At 42.6% G+C, this 19609-nt stretch overlaps 1 protein-coding gene across 2 annotated transcripts in view; it reads left to right on the top strand.

Annotated features, from left to right (window-relative positions):
* The window catches only part of MAP3K5 (mitogen-activated protein kinase kinase kinase 5), a 198912-nt gene that overhangs the window by 158041 nt on the left and 21262 nt on the right, over window positions 1-19609 (top strand). The window contains exons 18-23 of one of the 2 annotated variants that reach the window (XM_004673883.2): window positions 1218-1323; window positions 6352-6509; window positions 8800-8977; window positions 9714-9734; window positions 12871-13048; window positions 13658-13826. In XM_004673883.2, the coding sequence (XP_004673940.1) occupies window positions 1218-1323; window positions 6352-6509; window positions 8800-8977; window positions 9714-9734; window positions 12871-13048; window positions 13658-13826 (810 nt within the window). Of the gene's footprint in view, window positions 1-1217; window positions 1324-6351; window positions 6510-8799; window positions 8978-9713; window positions 9735-12867; window positions 13049-13657; window positions 13827-19609 lie in introns of both variants that reach the window. The other variant, XM_012722711.1, reaches the window with a different exon arrangement.

Here is a 19609-nt window from a genome sequence, read left to right as displayed (position 1 = left end):
TATTGGGACTCATTTTCCTTACGTGCCTTAGTGGATAATTGTTTTATTTGTAAAAGTCATGTTGTCTAAATAAAAGTCTAAATGATCATTTAAATGGTGAATAAAATCTTAGAAATAGCAGAAATACAAGATGGCTCTCTGCCTTGAATTAGTTACTAAGATTCATTTCTGACCTCTTCTGTTAAGGAACAAACTCCTTTACCATATTCAACCAGCAGACCGAGTTTCATTACCTGTCTGCCACCGTTTTAGTCAACTGAGGGGCTGCGGGCACAGTAGGTCAAAGTTGAATAGGATATGGAGCTTACAGGCTCCATGTATCCTTGTGAATAGCTACTCAATAAATACTTACGGAATTAGTGGATGCATGGTGGGAATGAAGAAAAATACAATCTCGCCGTTCTCATGAGTATCACATGTAGGTAGATTGAACAGAAAAAACTTATCAGATTTTCTTTAAAAAGAAAAAACTCAGGCCCTCCCTGATGGCGCAGCGGGTTAAAGCACTGCACTGAGAAACTAAAGGCACTTCCGCATGAGTTCGATCCCTGCCTGCCCCGGAGGTGACCACATGGCGCGGCAGACCTCTGCTGACCTGCCCGCTGCTCCCCTCAGCAGTGTACTTCGTCAGTCTGCCTGTTCTGCTCCCCACTCTGTCTCTGGTGAATCCTCTCACCCTCCGCATCTCTGGCCTGTACCCCAGTTCTGTACGAATAAATAAATAAATCTAAAAAAAAAAAAAAGAAAAGAAAAAACTCAAGCATAACCTATTTCTAACCAACACTGAGCTACTGAAAATAAGTTAATGTTAACCACTCCTAACGCACTGCAAAAGTCCATTTATTTGTGCTGTCCCTAAATGTTCCAGAACAAGAAATAAAACAACTTAGAAAAGAATGTAAAGTGACTGGGAACTTAAGAGTATCATACTCAATTTCTCGTACATATCACAATAGCCTCTCCTAGCTTAAACTACAAGTTCTAATTAGAAACAGTGTTTGACCTGTGACCTGAGTAGCAGATACTAAACATCTGATAATGTGTAAACAAAAATGGTGTCAAGAATTTGCTACTGAGAGGAACTATTAAATAAGAGTATAAAATTAGAGTCCTTGCTTGCTCTAAAGATGTCTTTTCTCATTAAACTTGCAAGTCAAAAAAAAAACAGTATTGGAAAAAAGATAACATTTTTTTAATTAAAATCCTCTGTTCTCTAGGGTGACAATGTGTTGATTAATACCTACAGTGGTGTCCTCAAGATCTCTGACTTTGGAACATCAAAGAGGCTTGCTGGCATAAATCCATGTACTGAAACTTTTACGGGTATGTTTTTGCAATGATGATACAGATCTTTTGTAATTAGAGAAATAATTGCTGCATTTGAGCATAGTGTGAGAGATAAGTGTAGTCTGTGTTCTCACAGACATGAATGTTGCTATCTGTTGATGCTCACTGAAATATGCTCTATAGATTTTGATCTAGGCCTGTTCTCATTCCTCATTCTGTATTTATATAACTTGCACAGTCTCTTAATACTATTGAGGTTTTTTTCTGAAGCTTTCAGTTTGTTACTTGTTTTTCTTTTCATGTCATTGTTCTCTCCCACTTGTACTATAACCCTGACAAGACTTTTTTTTTAGTATTTCTTTAGTCCAACCCCTTCGTGATTCTTCATCATACCTTAATCACTTCCCATTGGACTGTGATTTCCCTCTTTCCTAGTCTATTTACTCTCTGTGATGTATTCCTCTGCTCACAACATAAATAACCATAGGATTTCAATTCAGAAAGAGGAAGTGACTCACCAGCTCAGAAGTGGGGTGAAGAGAGAGCTTGTCTGAGAAATTAGGCAACCCAGTGCCAGGACTGCCTCTAGAGCAAAGTCCTGAGAGGGTGGAGACTGAGTAATTTCCAAAAAGGGAACAGTAGCCATCAAGAAACTGAGGCACAGAGAAATGGATGTCTGTCCAGGAGGCAGAGAGGCATCCGAATCTTCAGCACTGGCTTCCCCTCCCTGTTCTTATCACATCATCCTGCCTGTTCTGGGTTTTATTACCAGAAAAAAATAGCTAGAAAAGATAATGAGTAATCTGTCATCTAACATATAGCAAAAATGGCCAGATGTCCCCATTTCTGAACTCTATGAGGGAGGTAGCAGTACCCCTCTTCTGCCATTAAGGAAATGGAGAGACGAGACACAGCACACCCAAGTCACAGCAGTTTGTAAATGATAAACCCAGATATTGAACCTACCCTTTACTGTTTGCTTTTACCTTCTCAAGTCCATCATCCTCTCCTCCTTGCTAATTATCTGTTCTGGTAGCCTATGATGGGGAGAGAGGGAAATTTGGTAAGTTTTCATCTTAGAACATTCACACAGCAATGAAAGTCCTCAGAGCCCAGAAGTAAATACATTCTGAATGCTTTTTGGTTTTGTTTTGTTTCAACAAAATAAACTCCAGCCTCCTAGTAAGTTTAAACATCTTTATGTTTCTTCATACTGTCTCAACTTGGCAGGAGACATGTTAGATGCTACTGAGACTCAGTAATTTCTGCAGGGGAAATCCCTACTGTCACATTATTTGGACAATATTAATTTAATATATTCTGATCTTGAAACACTTTTTTGGGGGGGGGATTAAGATTCCCCACCCCCAGTAAGATACAGTAAAGCTGCCCTCCTGAACCTCTTGCAATGGCTCACGTGAGAGAGGCGTCTGTCACTAATGTGCTTTATTCCGTCTGCCACTGTGATTCCTGGGGCCCAAGGTCTACTCACCGCAGCACTAGCCAAGTCGCAGCTGCTTCATCATCTTCTTCAGGGCCTGAGGTGATAGCCCTTGTTTTGATTCACCTGTTACTAATTCGATAACAGGGAAGGCCATAGGGACCATCATTTCTGAAATGCTTACTACATGGCTGACTGTTTTAAGTCCTTTACACATGTTATCTCATTGACATTCACACATCAACCTTAATCCTTAGGTATCTTTACCCCAGTTTATGGTGGGAAAATGAAGGTGCGAAGAGGTTAAACAACTTGCCTGAGCCCAGAGAGCTAATATGCAATGGAATTGTAATTCCAGCTTGACTTAACATGCCAAATAGAATTAAATCTTTTCTCCCCAAACCTGTTCCACCCACACTCTTCCTGTCTCAGTTGATAACCCTTCCAAACTTAGGGTTATCCACCATGCCTCCCTTTCCCACATTCCAGCCCCCTATCCATCAAGGAATCCTCTAAGCCCACCTTCAACATGTCTCCAAAACCGCCTCTTTTCCTCACCTTGCTCTGTTGAGTATCACTGCTGAGTACATCACTGCTGCCACCTTTCTCTCTTCATTAATTCCGTAGCCACTTCCTGCTTCGCCCCCTACTGTCTATTTTTCAAAACCACAGTCTGAGAGATCCTTTTTAGACATAAATCCTAATCACCGAGACTGCAGTAGTTTTCTTTCGGAGTAAATAAACACCACAGTCCATGCAGCTGGGGGCAAGGCTTTGGCCTGACCTAGAGCAGTACCTTTTAGATCTGTTCCTTTCTCCTCTGCCCATGCTCACCATGTGCCAGAATCATGAGCCTGCTTTTATTTCCTATACCCCTCCAGGCAGAATCCTGCTGCGGGGGGCCTGTGCACGTACTTTCTTCTGATGCTCATACTTTTCCAGCCAATGCCTGCATAATCCCCTCTCCTTCTGCATGCAAGTCTTCGCCCAGAGGCCCTCTCCAGCCACCCCACCCCACTTACATAGTAATATTGGGGCACTCTCGATCCTCTTTCTCTGTTCTCTTTAAGTCATCACACATCACTTTCTAACATGCTATATAATTTACTTATTTATTTTTTTAAAGATTTATTTAATTATGCATACAGAACTGGGGTACAGGCCAGAGGTGCAGGGAAGGTGAGAACATTCACCAGAGACAAAGTGGGGGAGCAGAACATGCCGACTGACGAAGTACACTGCTGAGGGGAGCAGCAGGCGAGACAGGAGAGGTTTGCTGGGCCATGTGGGTCAGCTCTGGGGCAGGGATCCAACTTGCACTGAAGCATTTGTGACCAGCTTGCAGTATTTCTTCCTGACCCCTTGTGCCTCCCAAGGGCCTCCTTACTTTTGCTTATAATTTCATTCTTGTGCCCCTAGGCTGACATCACAAGTTTACATTTCAGCCACTAAGCTGTACCTCCTACTCGGGTGGTTGCAATGGCAAAGAAATTCTGAAGTGGATTTTTTTAAGTAGCTTTTTTTAACTTTGAAATAAAGATATATAAGTTTTACAGTTAAAGCACTCTCACTTGCTTCCCTGGGGCTAATATTCAAATTGACTTATATCTTCACTACCCACTTCTGTAAACCTCTTTATGTAAACAGTCATCTGGCATGTGTTTGTGAGTAAAGAGAGGAGCAGCTATGAACACATGACTGAGCCTGTTCAGGGGTTTTTTTGAATTTTCTTTATGGGGATAATTGAACACAATTACCAGATAGTGCTCATTTGAAATATTGTCTGATGAATAAAAACATTGCATAATTGTTAAGCTGTTACTTGAATTGTCCAATTTTTTAATCCACTGTATTTTTGATCAGTTATAACTCACCTAATTAAAGTTTTCTCATCACCTCTGCTTTAAAGACAACAAATTAACATGCTAAACTTCCACACATATTTTTAAAAATACCACTTGAGGCCCTCCCTGGTGATGCAGCAGGTTAAAGCACAGCACTAAGAAGCTAAATCCACTTCCGCATGAGTTCGATCCCCACCTGCCCCAGAGGTGACCACATGGCGTGGCAGACCTCTCCTGACCCGCCCGCTGCTCCCCTCAGCAGTGTACTTCGTCAGTCTGCCTGTTCTGCTCCCCACTCTGTCTCTGGTGAAGCGCCTCTCCACCCCTGCACCTCTGGCCCATACCCCAATTCTGTATGCACAAATAAAATAAATCTTAAAAAAAAACCCACTTGATTCTGTTTATATCAAGAAAAGTGATCACTTTGGAGGACACTATAAAGGAAGAGAAACTCCAGTGTTTCCGTAAGCATAGGTGAGTTGAGGGGCGTGGTTACCTCATCCTTTGCCAAGCGGAATATTTTCTGCCAATAATGTGGCCAGCCAAGCTGAGAGCAGACTGTGCAGTTGTAGTGAAGAGGAACATGAGCTACTGCCATTTGATGAGGAGGTCGGAGGGAAACCTGGCAAGATGAAAATACTTGATGAAAATAATGCACTTTTGTGATTAGCAGCCAATTTCTGACCTATAATCATGGTATTCAGAGGAACAGTTTAGAGGAATTTTGTGTAGTAGCACTTTTTACCTTTAAACCATGCATGAAAGCATTCATAAAAGGTTGTTTGTCACTTTGCTTATGAATCAGAAAATACTGCCTTTTTACAAGTGCCTCTGGATGTGAATTCAGTACGACCTCTTGGAGAGGCTCCTGTTTCCTGATTGAATCATTTGCACAAGCCCGTCAGATGTGTCAGTAATCTGCTCCTGTTTGAATTCCGATTCATTATTGGGCTTTGAGAAATCATTCCAGGGAGTATTAGAAGTTCTGCTCCAGCCCCCTGTTTGAGCCAGTGAAACAGCTGTGGTCTAGAACTAGAACCAAAGGCTCCTGGGTCCCTGTGTAATGCTCTTTTCATTCTACTAAACATCCTTCTTCAACTCTGATTCCACACAGCCTTCTAAATCTCTTCTTCACTTTACTCATGTTCATTCCCTGTCTGGTGATTGCTCTCACAGCTCAAACCTGTTACTCTGTGGACCACAGGCACACCACAGGAGCCGCATGTATTTGACTTACAGAATAAAACACTCTAACATTGTTTACATAATTTTAAACCACAGCATTCAGAATCTTTATGCATTCCTGATGAAAAAGTGAGAATGAAAGCCAAAGGAATGGAGAAGCATAATCTAAGGAAATAAGTGAATAATCTGTTTTTCCTGGAAAAGTTTACTTAGTACATCATAACAGTCTCCATGTATTTGGAAAATTGATCACAGAAAGTGTATATTGATGTATCCTCTGTTCTCAAATGACTAATTTTTAGAAGTTTGTTAACAATGCCTCAATTATACTCCACTTAGGAAATGAGAAATCATCTATTCATAGCCAGGTAATATCAGTAAGCTGTTTTCATGTCATTGATAAAACTCCATTACAAAACTTGCTGTTTCTACTTTTATTAACAGCAGAGAAAAATGGATCTCAAAAAAAAAAAAAAAGTAAGACCTTAAGAGCCAAACTGTGCTTTTAAAGTTGGCTTACTGCTGCAGAGAAACGAAATGCCAATATTCATCTGTCTTCGTTTTAAAGTGTAACTGTGTTTGAATGATTTCCAGGTACCCTTCAGTATATGGCACCAGAAATAATAGATAAAGGACCAAGAGGCTATGGGAAAGCAGCAGACATTTGGTCTCTGGGCTGCACGATCATCGAGATGGCCACCGGGAAGCCACCCTTCTATGAGCTGGGAGAACCACAAGCAGCTATGTTCAAGGTCATATTTCATAAATAGTCATAGAAAGTAATCGATAAAACTTCTCAAAGCTACGGCATTTTCTCTGTGTGCATGTCAGATTTTTGTAGGCAAAAGAAAAAGAGACTACAGAAGCACAACCTGAGCCCACATTAAGTTCAAGAGGATTCCCAGCCCTCAGAGGCAATGTCTGTGGTTCCCTCAAAGTTTAAGCAATCCCTTCAGTTTAAGCAATCAGTTTCCTCAACTATAAAGTGAGAGCTAGTGTAACTTTGACCACCTTTTCACAATGCAATATAAATAACTGCATGGAAGATGATTTCAGTTCTTTCAGAAATAGTCAGAAAATCTGCCACTGAGGGAGATGAAAGAACTTTTTTATCCATGTTGGTATTATATAAAAGTATTTAATATTTTTCTCTGTGATAATAGTTCAGAGCTCTAGTTAAAATAAGGGATCTTAATTGCTGTTTTTAAGTATATTAATCACCTTTTTTACAGGTCTGTTCTTCTTGCCAGTTAATTTGCTCAGTAGTAACTCTTTGGCAAGCAGGACCCAGCCCCATCTTCAGTAAGGGGCACTTGGTATGGAAATAGACCCCAGAGAGCCTAGAGAACACAGCTGTGGAGTCCAGGGACAGGGCGAGGTTGTGACCCCACCCCTGCGTTCCTCTAGTATACCCTGCCACAGGAGAAGGCAGAGGAAATTTACAGCCAGAACCTATTTCTCAAGAAGCAAGACTCCCACATCTGCAGTTCTCCATGCAGAGTATTTGACAATAATTATTCCTGACCCTGCTGTCACCCATGTTCCCAGCTCATGTCCCCTTAGTAGCCTCTTGTAGGGGTGACAAAAACCTAGGTTGCTTAAACTGAAGGGATGCTGCTGATAGAGAAGCGGAGAGCATAACCAAATTGAAAGCAGTGAGAGCCGCCACTAGAGCTGCCTTTATTGACCGGAATGGCGTCTTTCTTTATTTGACCCATCTTTTACTTTTTTCTTTTTTAAAGATTTATTTATTTATGCATACAGAACTGGGGTACAGGCCAGAGGTGTAGTGGGTGAGAGGATTCACCAGAGACAGAGTGAGGGGAAGAACAGGCAGATTGACAAAGCTCACAGCACACTGCTGAGGGCAGCAGCGGGCAGGTCAGGAGAGGTCTGCCGCACCATGTGGGTCACTTCTGGGGTGGGGATCGAACTCTTGTTGAGGCGGCTCATGGCCAGCTTTGCAGTGCTGCGCTTTAACCCATTATGCCACCAGGGAGGGCCCACCATCTTTTACATTTTTAACAATCTTTAAGACTTCACGTTGAGCTGTTGCTCTATTATGAACTCATGTGGTGATGGTCATACAACACGCCTTAGGTGTGCTAGTGTGGGTTCTGACTCTGATCCAAAGTGTTAATTCAGGCTCCATTACAGTCAAGCTATTGATGATTTCAAGTAAATGACTTCACCTTCTTGTAGCTTAGTTTCCTCAACTATAAAATTGGCATAAAAGTGGTACTTAGCTAATAAAAGGTTTTTGAGGAAGCCTTAGTAGCATATGCGAAGTACTATGAACAGTGTCTGATACTGAATAATGGCTAAATTATTAATATAAATAACTGTACATTATTACATATGTAATAAATTTTAAAAACCTAAAATAAATAATAGCAAAAAAAAGATTCCCTACCTCTTTTCTGTATTAAGTGCATGAGACCATTGTTGAAAAGAAATTGTAGAATGATAGCAATGAGAAGAAAGTTCTAATGGTGATAGAAATACTATTTGTCTAATTTAATCTCGGCAATTTGTGAGAAAATAGCTTTACAGAATCATTAAATTGCAGATCTGCCTTTCTGTAACCACTTAACCTCACCCTATGAGCCTTGTTTTCCTTGTTGCTATAACAAGGGAAATATTTAATCCACTGGGTTGTTGGGAGAATTCAATGAGATATATAAATGGAAAAAAGTCAAACAGTCACTGGCATATCGTACTGTGAACAACTGAATGAGTTCATTTAAAAATATCCTTTTTTGCATGCGAGTGTGCTCATATGTTCTAAATCCTTGGGAACTGGATTATTACTCATGCCACTCCCTACTTTCTTATGCTAGATATTCTGTCTGTGTCACTGATCAAGTTATGAAAGTTTGGTGGAAACATTCCGAGCCTACAGAAAACACATCTCATGTAACTTTGGAAAAGTCATTAGTTTGTAGTATATGATGAAGGGTGGTGTGCTGAGGACCCAGTCATGGAAGCTGGAGCTCAGGTAATGAGGTGCCACTCAGAAGCTATGTTATGCTTGTGTCTTAGGTGGGAATGTTTAAAGTCCACCCGGAGATCCCAGAGTCCATGTCGGGAGAGGCCAAGGCCTTCATATTGAAGTGTTTTGAACCAGATCCTGACAAGAGAGCTTGTGCTAACGACTTGCTTATTGATGAGTTCTTAAAAGTTTCAAGCAAAAAGAAAAAGACACAACCTAAACTTTCAGGTATGTGGTTGCACTGAAGAGCATCCAGGTTATTGTCACTAAATCCTAAACTTTTAAAATGGAAGATTTTTCCAAGAAGTAAGTTTGTTTATAGCTATCATAGGAAGTTATGTAAACATTAGCAGTGTTGTCAGGCCTTCAGTTTCAGTATTGGGAAGTTGTATTACCATGAATTTCACAAACACTAGGAGCTCATACATAATAGTGTCTCATCACGTGTAGTGGTAGTGTATTCACACTGATAGCATTCTAGCATGCAAAGGTTAAAGTGTAAAAAGAGGTAAGATGTAGCTTTGTAGAACTGAAGCTCCAAATTACCACTTCTGGGCTACAGTAATATTACTTGGTAAACGTTCAACCCATTTAGACAATAAATGCTTTCAATTTTAGGCATTAGACAATATCTGCCACTCTTAGAAAATATATTTTTAATAATAACCCCTCTCCCTCCCTTCCCAAAAAAAAAAAAAAAAAAACACACCAAAAAACCAAAAGATGGTTGCTATATATAAAACAGCAGTCTAAACATATAAACTATTTTTGGGGATAATTTTCACAATTCATTTCAGAAATAAGAAACAAGTAAATGATCCATTTGTTGTTTATATGTGATGAGGATGAGCAGATTGAACATTTGGAAAGGAAACTGATTCCATTTCAAGCCTTCACTGTTGATTTATGAATTTAACAGTAAACCCTACGTGTGCTTACATTGCTATTTGCTTTGTTCCCACAGTTCTTTCAGCTGGATCGAATGGTGAGTTTGTTTTTATTTTGCCCGCTGAGCCGCAGCTTGGTGTAGTTTGTGACGCTAGATTTCCCCCAAACAGCCTCACCCTCCACAGTCTGCTCACATGGGGTCTCTGATGCCAGGGATGTGTGTGATTTCAAACCTGGTTCAGCTGTCTTATCAGAAACCCCTCTCCTTTGTCTTTCCTATGGGAGACTTAAGTTGTATTTCCCTAAAGGAAACATGTGATTGTGTTAATCAAATCTTCTCTTTGAGTGGAGGCCATGCTTTCTTCGTCAGGCTCCCACTGACCACCTAAATGGCTTTACTGTGGAAAATGTCAATGCCAGGCACCTTCCCCTGCCGCCTTTGGCTCTCTCTGGTAGATGACATCCTCTCAGGAGTAGTTGCCTTTGATGATATCCTTGGCAGGTCGGAACACATTTGCTCTGAAAGATCAATGAAAATACTGCCAAGACTGTCAGAGAAATGAGAGTGGGTTGGAATCTTCCTACGTGGGCTGAGTTCACCAAATAGTGCAGGAGACTTCATGTTCATTGAGGGCATAGTGTGTGTTGTTCCACCTGCCAGGGGCTGGTGTTTTGGTTTGTTTTTGCATTGCTTACAAGCCAGTTACCCCCGAGTAAAGATGCAGTAGAAAGAGCTTCTTGACTACAACCTCACCAATTTTTCTTCTTTAATTCTGAAAGTCAGGGAGAACATTGAGGAAATAGGAGCCCCCTTCCTTTACTCCTTTTTCTTTTCTTTCTTTTTTTAAACATATATATATATTAAGATTGATTTATTTATTCATACAGAACTGGGGTACTACAAGTACCCCAGAGCCACAGGGGTGAGAGAGGACTCACCAGAGACAGAGTCAGACAGAAGCAGAACAGGCCGATTGATGAACTACACTGCTGAGGAGAGCAGTGAGCAGGTCAGGAGAGGTCTGCCACGCCATGTGGTCACCTCCCTGGCTAGGGATGGAATCCACACCGAAACAGCTACAACTCGCTTGCAGTGCTCCGCTTTAACCCACTGCGCCAGCAGCGAGGGCAGACTCCAATCTGGATGGCATCATTGCCTTCACGGGGTGGCTCCTGGGGTGCTCCCCGGTTCTCTGGTCAGCCTACTCCTCATGTCATAAAGTGCAACTATGTAGACATGGCTTCTGATCCCCAGCCACTTTCTAAATATGTGACATATTCATCTCCTTGACTTTCTGTGCTGCTAATAATACCTACTTCACAGATTTGATTCTCAGGACAAAATGAAAAAATATATATACGGAAAGAGGCTGGCAACATGCCCAGAAACTCAATCCATGCTAGTTTTGTCCCTTTCACATGGGCTGTTTTTGTTGAAGGAAATAAATTCCCAGTATAGACGCTTTTAAATTATGTGAACTCAACTACTCACAGTTGGCAGGAGAGGAAGACAGAATTGAATCCAGAAGTTCAACCACAAGTCTTCTCAGGGAAGGGGCACCTTAGAATGAGCATGACGTGGAAGCATAAGTCTGCTGAACTCGGGCTCAGTCACGTAGCCCATGCTCCCTTTCAGCCTCTGGACGCAGGCTACTTCAGGAGTGTCTTGGCCTCTGCTCCGTCTTTAGTGGCTAACTTCACTTACGATATTATAGACTCTTGGGAATGTATATAGAGTCAGAAGTAAGAGGATGGGTATTAGGGGTAGAGGTAAGTTCACTTGTTGGTTGGGTAACTTTGAAGATGGCTTACCTTCAGGTGAGTTCATGGGCTGCTCTTGGGGTGGGAGAGAATATTGAACACAGCTGCACAGGTAAGATGCTTAGTGCAACAGCACTGCCTCCGGTAGTTATTATAACTGTTGTCGTTGGTCTATCCTTCTTGCTTTTGTCTGTCTAGGCCCAAAGGCTTGTTTGGAATTATAGGCCACAGCCAGAAGGTTCTTTCTCTTTTCCTTAAGGACTTTCCTCTTCTTCCTCACTTAGAAATTCCTCCAGTGACCCATCCCTCCCCGCTCTGTCCTCCTGGCCAGAGACATTGACTTGCACCAAGACAGAATGATAAACCCAACTCTCTGCATGATTCGACTACTCAGACTTTCAACTGAAGGGATTTCTTGTGACTGATGAACACATCCCTCTTCCCCCTGTTCCAGAAAGGCAAGACAGATGTTCAAACCTCACTAGCAGTTAAAATCCCACTTAAGATTGTTCTTAAGTGGTGCAGGGAATTCCAGTGCCTTCTATTAATTAAAAAATGAATCATGACCTAGACGTACACTGCCAGATGAATACAGCTGTATACTTTATCATTTAACTGGGAATCTTTAATCATCTGAGAAGCTAATCATGATAATTCCACTAAAAATGTATAAATTTACCTGCCTTAATACTCGTTTTTTCATCCTTCTTCCCACCTTCACAATGGAGAAGGCATTTGTCTTCCTGGGTCAACTTGCACTTGGTTTTGGATTCCATACCCCTAAGAATTTCTCACCATTCCTCTCTCCATAGAACAGGGCCTAACATTTTCCATCACAAACTAACTTTTCCCCTGATACTGTTACTTTATTGGCTATGGCTCCAGATGTTATTCTCCTCATCATGGCTTCAGGTCTTGAAATGCAGTATCTATAGATCTTCTCCACCTCTTCATTCCATCAACTTGCCCTCCATTGTGTCTACTGTCATTGATTGCCGACTGCTGTCAGGGCCACTTATGAAATCCATTCAGTCCAATCCCACAAACACTTTCCTCAATATAGTCAACTTTTCAGCCCCTTTGGCCCAGAGACACATTTTCACTTGTTTTAATCCTGTCTGTGGGCTTGCACCTCATAGCTTAAAAATTACTAATCTGATGATTTTGTAGCTATGGGAACTGAGATCCATAAAATGACCTTCCCAAAGTCAATAAAAGCAAAGGCTCAGAAGCCAGGGCCTGTGGGAGCTCATGCCTTCAGGCTGTTGCACAGCCTGAGAGATTTCCTCTGGGCTGGGAGACCCTTTCTTGGCTGCCCTCCTGTCCAGGAGTAATCCTAATCCCGTCACCAGCCTCTGCTTTGCTACCCAATGAGATGAGGACTTTAGCACATGGCATTGCTGTCTCTTAATAGATTGTGCATATGTACTTTTGAAAAGCGTCCACTGTCTTTCCCCTCTCCTGACAAGCAGAGTACCTGAGGAGCATTTCCTTGCCGGTACCTGTCCTTGTGGAGGACACCAGCAGCAGCAGCGAGTACGGCTCCGTCTCCCCTGACACGGAGTTGAAGGTGGACCCCTTCTCTTTCAAGACGAGAGCAAAATCCTGTGGAGAAAAAGATGTCAAAGGAATACGGACGCTCTTTTTGGGGTAAAGACCTGACTTATTTTGGATGAAAGAATGGACTTTTTTTTTTTTTAATAATATAAGTTTATTTTTACGTCATTTTTTGCCTTTTTCCATCTCAGTTGTAATCCCCATGGCCCCCCCATCACCAAATCACCCCGTGCCATCACTGTAGTCCCGTGCACTTCTCCCCCCCACCACCACTTTTGATACTATTATGCATGAGAGAGTGAACTTTTGCACAATGTGGTATATAGGAGTGCTGACACCCCTGCACAGTGAGAAAACTGCCTATAACTTTTGACTCCCCCCAAAACTTAGCTACTAATAATAGCCTGCTGTTGGCTAGGCTCCCTATCAGTGGCACAGTCAAGTGACACATATTTATTGTAGTATGTTACACATACTTCATGCTGTATTCTTACCAGGAAGATAAATGATGAAAATCACAAGGAAGAGAAAATACGCTTATAGTACTGTATTTATTGAAACCGTTACCAATATGTCTGTTTCCAAGCAACTCCTTGTATAAGTGGATCCAGTCTGTTCAAACCCATATTGTTCAAGGTCCACTGTAGATCATGTGTCATTTTATAAAGGACATTGTGACTTGTGTCATATAAATTCTTACAGCATTCCAGATGAAAATTTCGAGGATCACAGCGCCCCTCCTTCCCCTGAGGAAAAAGATTCTGGATTCTTTATGCTGAGAAAGGACAGTGAAAGGCGGGCCACCCTCCACAGGATTCTGACGGAAGACCAAGACAAAGTCGTGAGAAACCTGATGGAATCTTTGGTTCAGGTAAAACCTCTGATGGATATTTTATTTCCCAGAATTGACATACTTAATGTGTCATAGCCACTTGGAATTATCACAGGTAATGTGGAAAAGTTTAATGCACCTGATGATTTAACAACAACAAAAACTGACCTTAGAAGGCAAAAACACATAAACTGCAGTTTTTTACGTAAGTTCTTTTTAAGGCAGGGCAAAATTTTCATTTTTATTACTTGGCTCCTATAAGCCTTTATTCATTCATTCAATCAACCAATAGTCATCCATTGAGCCATGTGAATGGCTGACTGAGGCATTAGCAGTTGACTCTCTGCTGGGGTCCTATGAGCATTAGGGAAACATCATAAATACAACAGAGACCCCTGTGTTTGTGGGGTTACACTCAGGAAGGCGGTGATGGGTAACACTAAGAAAATTATGCAGTGTGATAGCAGGCCATATGTGCTATGAAAAACAAAGCTGGTCAAACTTTTGTTCTCTGGTGTTTTTGTTTGGTAGGGCTGTCATAACAATAACCAGACTGAGTTGCTTGAACAAAAGGAATTGAATTCTTTTAATTCTAGAAGCTGAAAGTCTGAGACTAAGGTGTCAGCAGAATGGGTTTCTCCCAAGACCTCGCTCGCTGGCTCACAGACGACCTCCTCCTCTCCCTGTTCCTCGTCTGCCTTTTTCCTTCTGTGCACCCCTTCTTCTTTTGAAAACACTAGTCCTGTTGACTAGGGCTGTCCCCTTGACCTCATTTAACCTTAGCTGCCTCTTACTAAGGACGCTGTCTCCTAAGCAGTCACAGGAGGACTTAGGGCTTCAATATGTGAATATTGGGTGGGGATGACACCAGTCCTTTCCCCAGAGCTGTGTCAGTGGAACAGTGTCCAGTACTAAGCCAGGGGTGGGAGCAGAGGCCTCTCGTGGGCATGGCCTGCTGCAGTCATGCCTTGTACCAAAACGATTCCATAGTCTCCGGTAACCCCATGAGCATCAGGGACAGTTTGCCTGCTTCAGCTCCAGTGGTCACCACCTGTCCTTCATGAGCACATGAACTATATCTGTCTTCCTCTCTCCTTGCTGCCCTGGGAAAACAGCTGCAGAAAGGGTGGAGCTGGAGGGGTCAGGTGGAGGTTTTAGTCTCTCAGTCCAGCAGTTTACTGTTCTTGGCTTTTCTTGGGATGCAAACGGAACAAGGCTTGCTCTGTCTTTGGCCTGTGCTGTGCAGTCCTGCCTGAGTTACGAGTCTCACTAAATCTCTGCTGACTCCATCATCCAGGCCTTCTTTGTTTTGTTGGAATCCATGCAAGGAGCTGATGCCAATAGTCTCTGGGAAAATTCGGATGTGTCCCAATGGAAAGTCGCCTCCAGCAGCTGTTCTCAGGCCTAGGAAGGAGGTGCTTGGGGATGGCAGGCGCTGGGCTGCTGAGTTGGGAAGCAGGGTGAGCCCTGAGGAGGCTGGCAGGAATAGTGGAAGAGGTGGCGGTGCCTAGAGCTGTCTGAACCGTATATTTCTCTCTTGCCTTTCCTTCCACTCCCTGTGGTCTTTCAAGGGCCAAGACTCAGATGGGAGGAGGAACCAAATGGAAGGAGCAACTGGCAGCAGTTGGAGTTCATTCATTCATTCTGCAGATACCTGTTGTGCATCTGCTAAATGCCCAGCTCGTTTCTGTGTGCCTCAATTACTACAGTGAAAAAGCTGAAAAAATTCTGCATCCATGGTGCTGGCTTCTGTATGGGAAAAGCAAATGCAAAAATAATTAGTAAATATAACATTAAATACATAATAAGAGGTACTAAAAATACAGATATGACATAGAGTAACAAGTAATATGCTGTACTAATAACAGCAATTACAGCAAACACTGCCAAGGGGCCAGGTAGGGTCTTAGTATAATTCATTTAATTCTATGCCAGTAGTACTTTAAGTAAATACTGGGTTGCCGGAAAAGTCATGATGCATTTTTGTATATAAAACAGAAAAAATACATCATGAATTTTCCAACAGCTTAATAGTTTCATTTGTTTCCTGATTTTGCAGAGAAGAGGTAAGAAACTTCCTAAGGCCATGCTGTCGTAAAGGGTAGCAGTAGGGGGTGAGGAAGGAAAGATCACCATTTAGCCTGTGTGGAGGGAGGGAAGGCTCCACACTGGTATGAGATGGTCTGTTTTAGGTCTGAAACACACAGAATGCAGGAATTACCTCAAGCATGGTAATCAGCTGGTAAATGGCCTGGTAATCAGCTCCCACACCAGCTTGTCCAGTGCAGAAAATGTCTGTTGGGAGTTTTTTTGTGTCCCCCTTGAATATGTGCCCACTGGAGCAGAGCCTGCCTTAGTTATGGCCGGAGTTTCAGAATGTCGCCAGCTCTCACAACAGAGCCTGGCAAGAGCCTGAAGTCACTTCTCTAACCATGTTAAGAGTCTTAAGTTTTGGAATTGAATGCAAAAATACATTCAAGTCAATCATATGTGGCTTTCCCGGTTTTGATGCACACTTAAAAGTTCTCTATAAAAGGAAAAATGAAAGAAAACCTTAAAAGCGACCTTCAGAGGGCATGCCTGAGGGAAACAGCATGAAGTGACAAGTGAAGACCAGAAACTGCCAGCTGAAATCACATGCTAGATCCAGAACTGTCAAATGAGAGCCAGGGCCTTCTGGCTGTAGTGCTGAGGGTACGAGTCCCTGTCCCTGGGTCACATGGTGAAAAGTGGGGAGCCCAGCTCCCTGAGGCCTCATCTCACTGATTGTGACGGTAGAAAACAGTAACTAGGAGCTTGCTCTCAGCTTCAGCTACTCTCTGTATGAGACATGGTTATGCCACATAAAGGCTGTGATTTCAGCAAGTTATTTAACTTCTCTGAGGCTGAATTTCCTAATCTATGAAGTAGAGGAAATGATAGTATCTACCTCATAGACTCACATAAGGTGTAACTAAGATGGTGAGCGACCAAAATAATAATAGAAAGTGTTTCTAGTGCCAGTAGGCACAGGGCAGGTTGGCTGTTGATTCCAGCAGGTGAGTAAAGGAGAGTCTTGGAGCCCTCGGGGTATTTTTTTGGCTTAATGCTCTCTCAGGAAACCAGGTACACTGGCACACCAGGCAGGGAAGCCGGTATGCAAGGAGGCAGTCAAGGGCCAGGCAGGGAAGCAAGCAGGCAACAACCCCCTAAGCCCCCCACAAATCTTTATGTTCTTTCTCTGGGCTCCCTGACGCCCTCTTTCACAGCATCTAGCCTCTTTTGTAGTCACAACACTCATCCTCTCATAGCTAACTGTCTCTGACTGACTCCGCCTTTATGTCCCTGGCCTTGAAGGCTCGGGTGTCACCCTTGCATATGCACCTACACTCCAGGTGCTCACTATGAGCCACTCCTGCCCCGTACCCACTTTCCCAAGTGACCTCTGCATTAACATGATCAATGCCACAGGTGATAGCTGCAGAACCAGGGGTGTAAAAAGCCTGATTAATTCATTTGCCCTACATATTCCACAAATGTCAACTGTGTTATTGCTGTTGCAATAACAGCAGTCATCTAATATCTTTAATTTTCCTACAACCAGATTGAATTCCTTTCATTGTTTCAGACATTTCTAGGCAGACCTACCCTTTATAGGGAAACCAAAACTTAGGTTTGATCAGATTCGCAAACCCACCCACAACAGCCTTTCAATCTTGTAATCTCCTTCTGAAATCCACTCATCATTTCAAGGAGTTTAACAAGTAAGAGTGAGCACCTGCGCAGTTGTGAGGCAAGCTCAGGGAAGGCCTGTCAGGTGCTGCCTCCTGACAAGGAATCAGGCTGCACTGATACCGAAGATACTCATTTCATTTATGAAGGCACGTCTACAAGTGCACATAGAGACAGGAGTTAGAACGAAATACCGATTATGTAAGCGGGGGCGTGACACCCTAGAGAGAAAGCATTTCCCAGAGCAGACAGTGTTCGTTTATAAGACAGTGGCACACACATCAAAAAACCAGAAGCAGCATGTTTTTCTGTTGTAAGAAACAAAACAAAGCTAATGTCAAAAAAAAAAAAAATGTTTGCTATTTAAACTGCTGGCAAACATGTCACTGGATTTTTCTCTAAGATAAGCTTCCAAATGCTGAATAACTCACATTTTTCTTCTTGAACATATTTTCATGTTATTATGATATTGCCTGTGAATCTTTACTTTGGGTGTAATTAAGTTCATGGTAAGAAAAGAAACAAAGTTTATAATGGTTCCCAGTTTGATGTTAAAATACTCCCTTAATGGCAGCTTTTAAGTTTTTCAATATCATCTTTTCTCATGAAAACATAAACATGAGAAGGCACTCCCAAGTGAGAACAGAGAAGGAGCTTGATGGTGCATTACTCTTTAGTTTTAATAGAATCCTGGAAGTTATAATTTTCATGGCTCAGTCGAGGAATTTAATTTTAATGATTCAGTAACAAGATGTGCAATATGACTGAAATGAGCATAATAAAAATGATGTTTCTTGAAGTGAACGGAAGATAAATAACACTCAACTATGTTCCTTGAAGGAAGATCGCTCCTTGTTCAAAGTGAAAAAAAAAATCTTGAGAGAAGGAGTTTGTTTAAATACTGTATTACTTTTTTAAAATGTAAAATACAGTCCATTGATCAGTTCATAAGACTCATTGCTTCCGTGGTGAGGAAAGAAAGGTCTCCAGGTGGAGTAGGAACCAGCCCTTTGGCTGCAAGGAGCTGACACAGCTGAAGCAATGGGGACAAAGGCTGTAGACAGCGCTGATCTTAATCCCGAAGGATGAACGCCAGACTCCCGGAAGTAGAAACCCGTGTCAGAAACCCCAGAGCTGACAATTCCGAGAGATCAGAATCCCAAAAAGCGAACGTTGGAGGAGAAGATACTCCCACATTCTTTCAGGGACATTTCTTGACCTTGTGAAGAAGGACCTGGTGTCCGAGAGAAAACATAGGTTCCCTGCACTTCTCTTTAGAGGCAGCCGCTTTCCCCCATGCGCTTCCCTGGAAGGTCCCACAATGCTCGGTCCTGGCGACGGTGCAGTAAGTCCATGGTGTGACGCCTGCAAGAAGGGGCCTCTCCACTGTCCACTTTCGCTGTGGGTCGCCCTGTCCACCAGCTCCCTGGGGCCTTTCTGAGAACAGTTTTCCCAATTCCTCCCCTGAACAACCAGAGCAGCCACTAACTGACTGGGCTTTCTGCTCCTCTTTGTTGGCCTTCTTCTCTCTGGAGAGAAGGGGGCTCTCAAGCTTTCAACATTTGCCATTTCAGTCTTTCCCTGTTATGATCTTCTGGCTATTTGAATTTCGGGATTTTTACCGGTTGGAGAACTTGACCTTGGGGAATCTGGCATTCAAGATTGTGTCTTTCGGGGTGGTGACCCAAACCCGCTGTAGGTGACCCAAACCCACACACAACCATGAGGGCTGTGACTGCTACAAGGACTCCAGCCATATTGCCTACCTGAGCATCACAGAGACAGAAACTGGGGTGACTTCCAGTTGCACGTGTTTGCACTCCTGTCCTCCCAGTAAGGGTTTCCCTTTCCATCTCCTTCTCACTCACCTGTTTTTGTTCCCACTTTCACTGCTTCTGCTGCTTTCCTTACTACCAAGGTGCTCTTGCCTTTACTTCATGACTCTTTGACCAGACTTCAAAATTGAGGTCCTGTGGCTTATTGCCTGAATCTCTCTTAGTTCCCAGTTAACATTTCTGAGAACAAGACTCATATTGCCTCAGCTGACCCCTCTTGGGCAAAGCTGTGCATATCTGACTATAACGTGGCTATTGGCCAGTGTTTGGAGAGGT

This window comes from Condylura cristata, unplaced genomic scaffold (assembly GCF_000260355.1).
Source record: "Condylura cristata isolate star-nosed mole 26May11 unplaced genomic scaffold, ConCri1.0 scaffold00001, whole genome shotgun sequence".
Taxonomy (NCBI): Eukaryota; Metazoa; Chordata; class Mammalia; order Eulipotyphla; family Talpidae; genus Condylura; species Condylura cristata.
The sequence above is the reverse complement of the archived record's forward strand: the minus strand, read 5'-3'. Positions and strand labels throughout refer to the sequence as shown.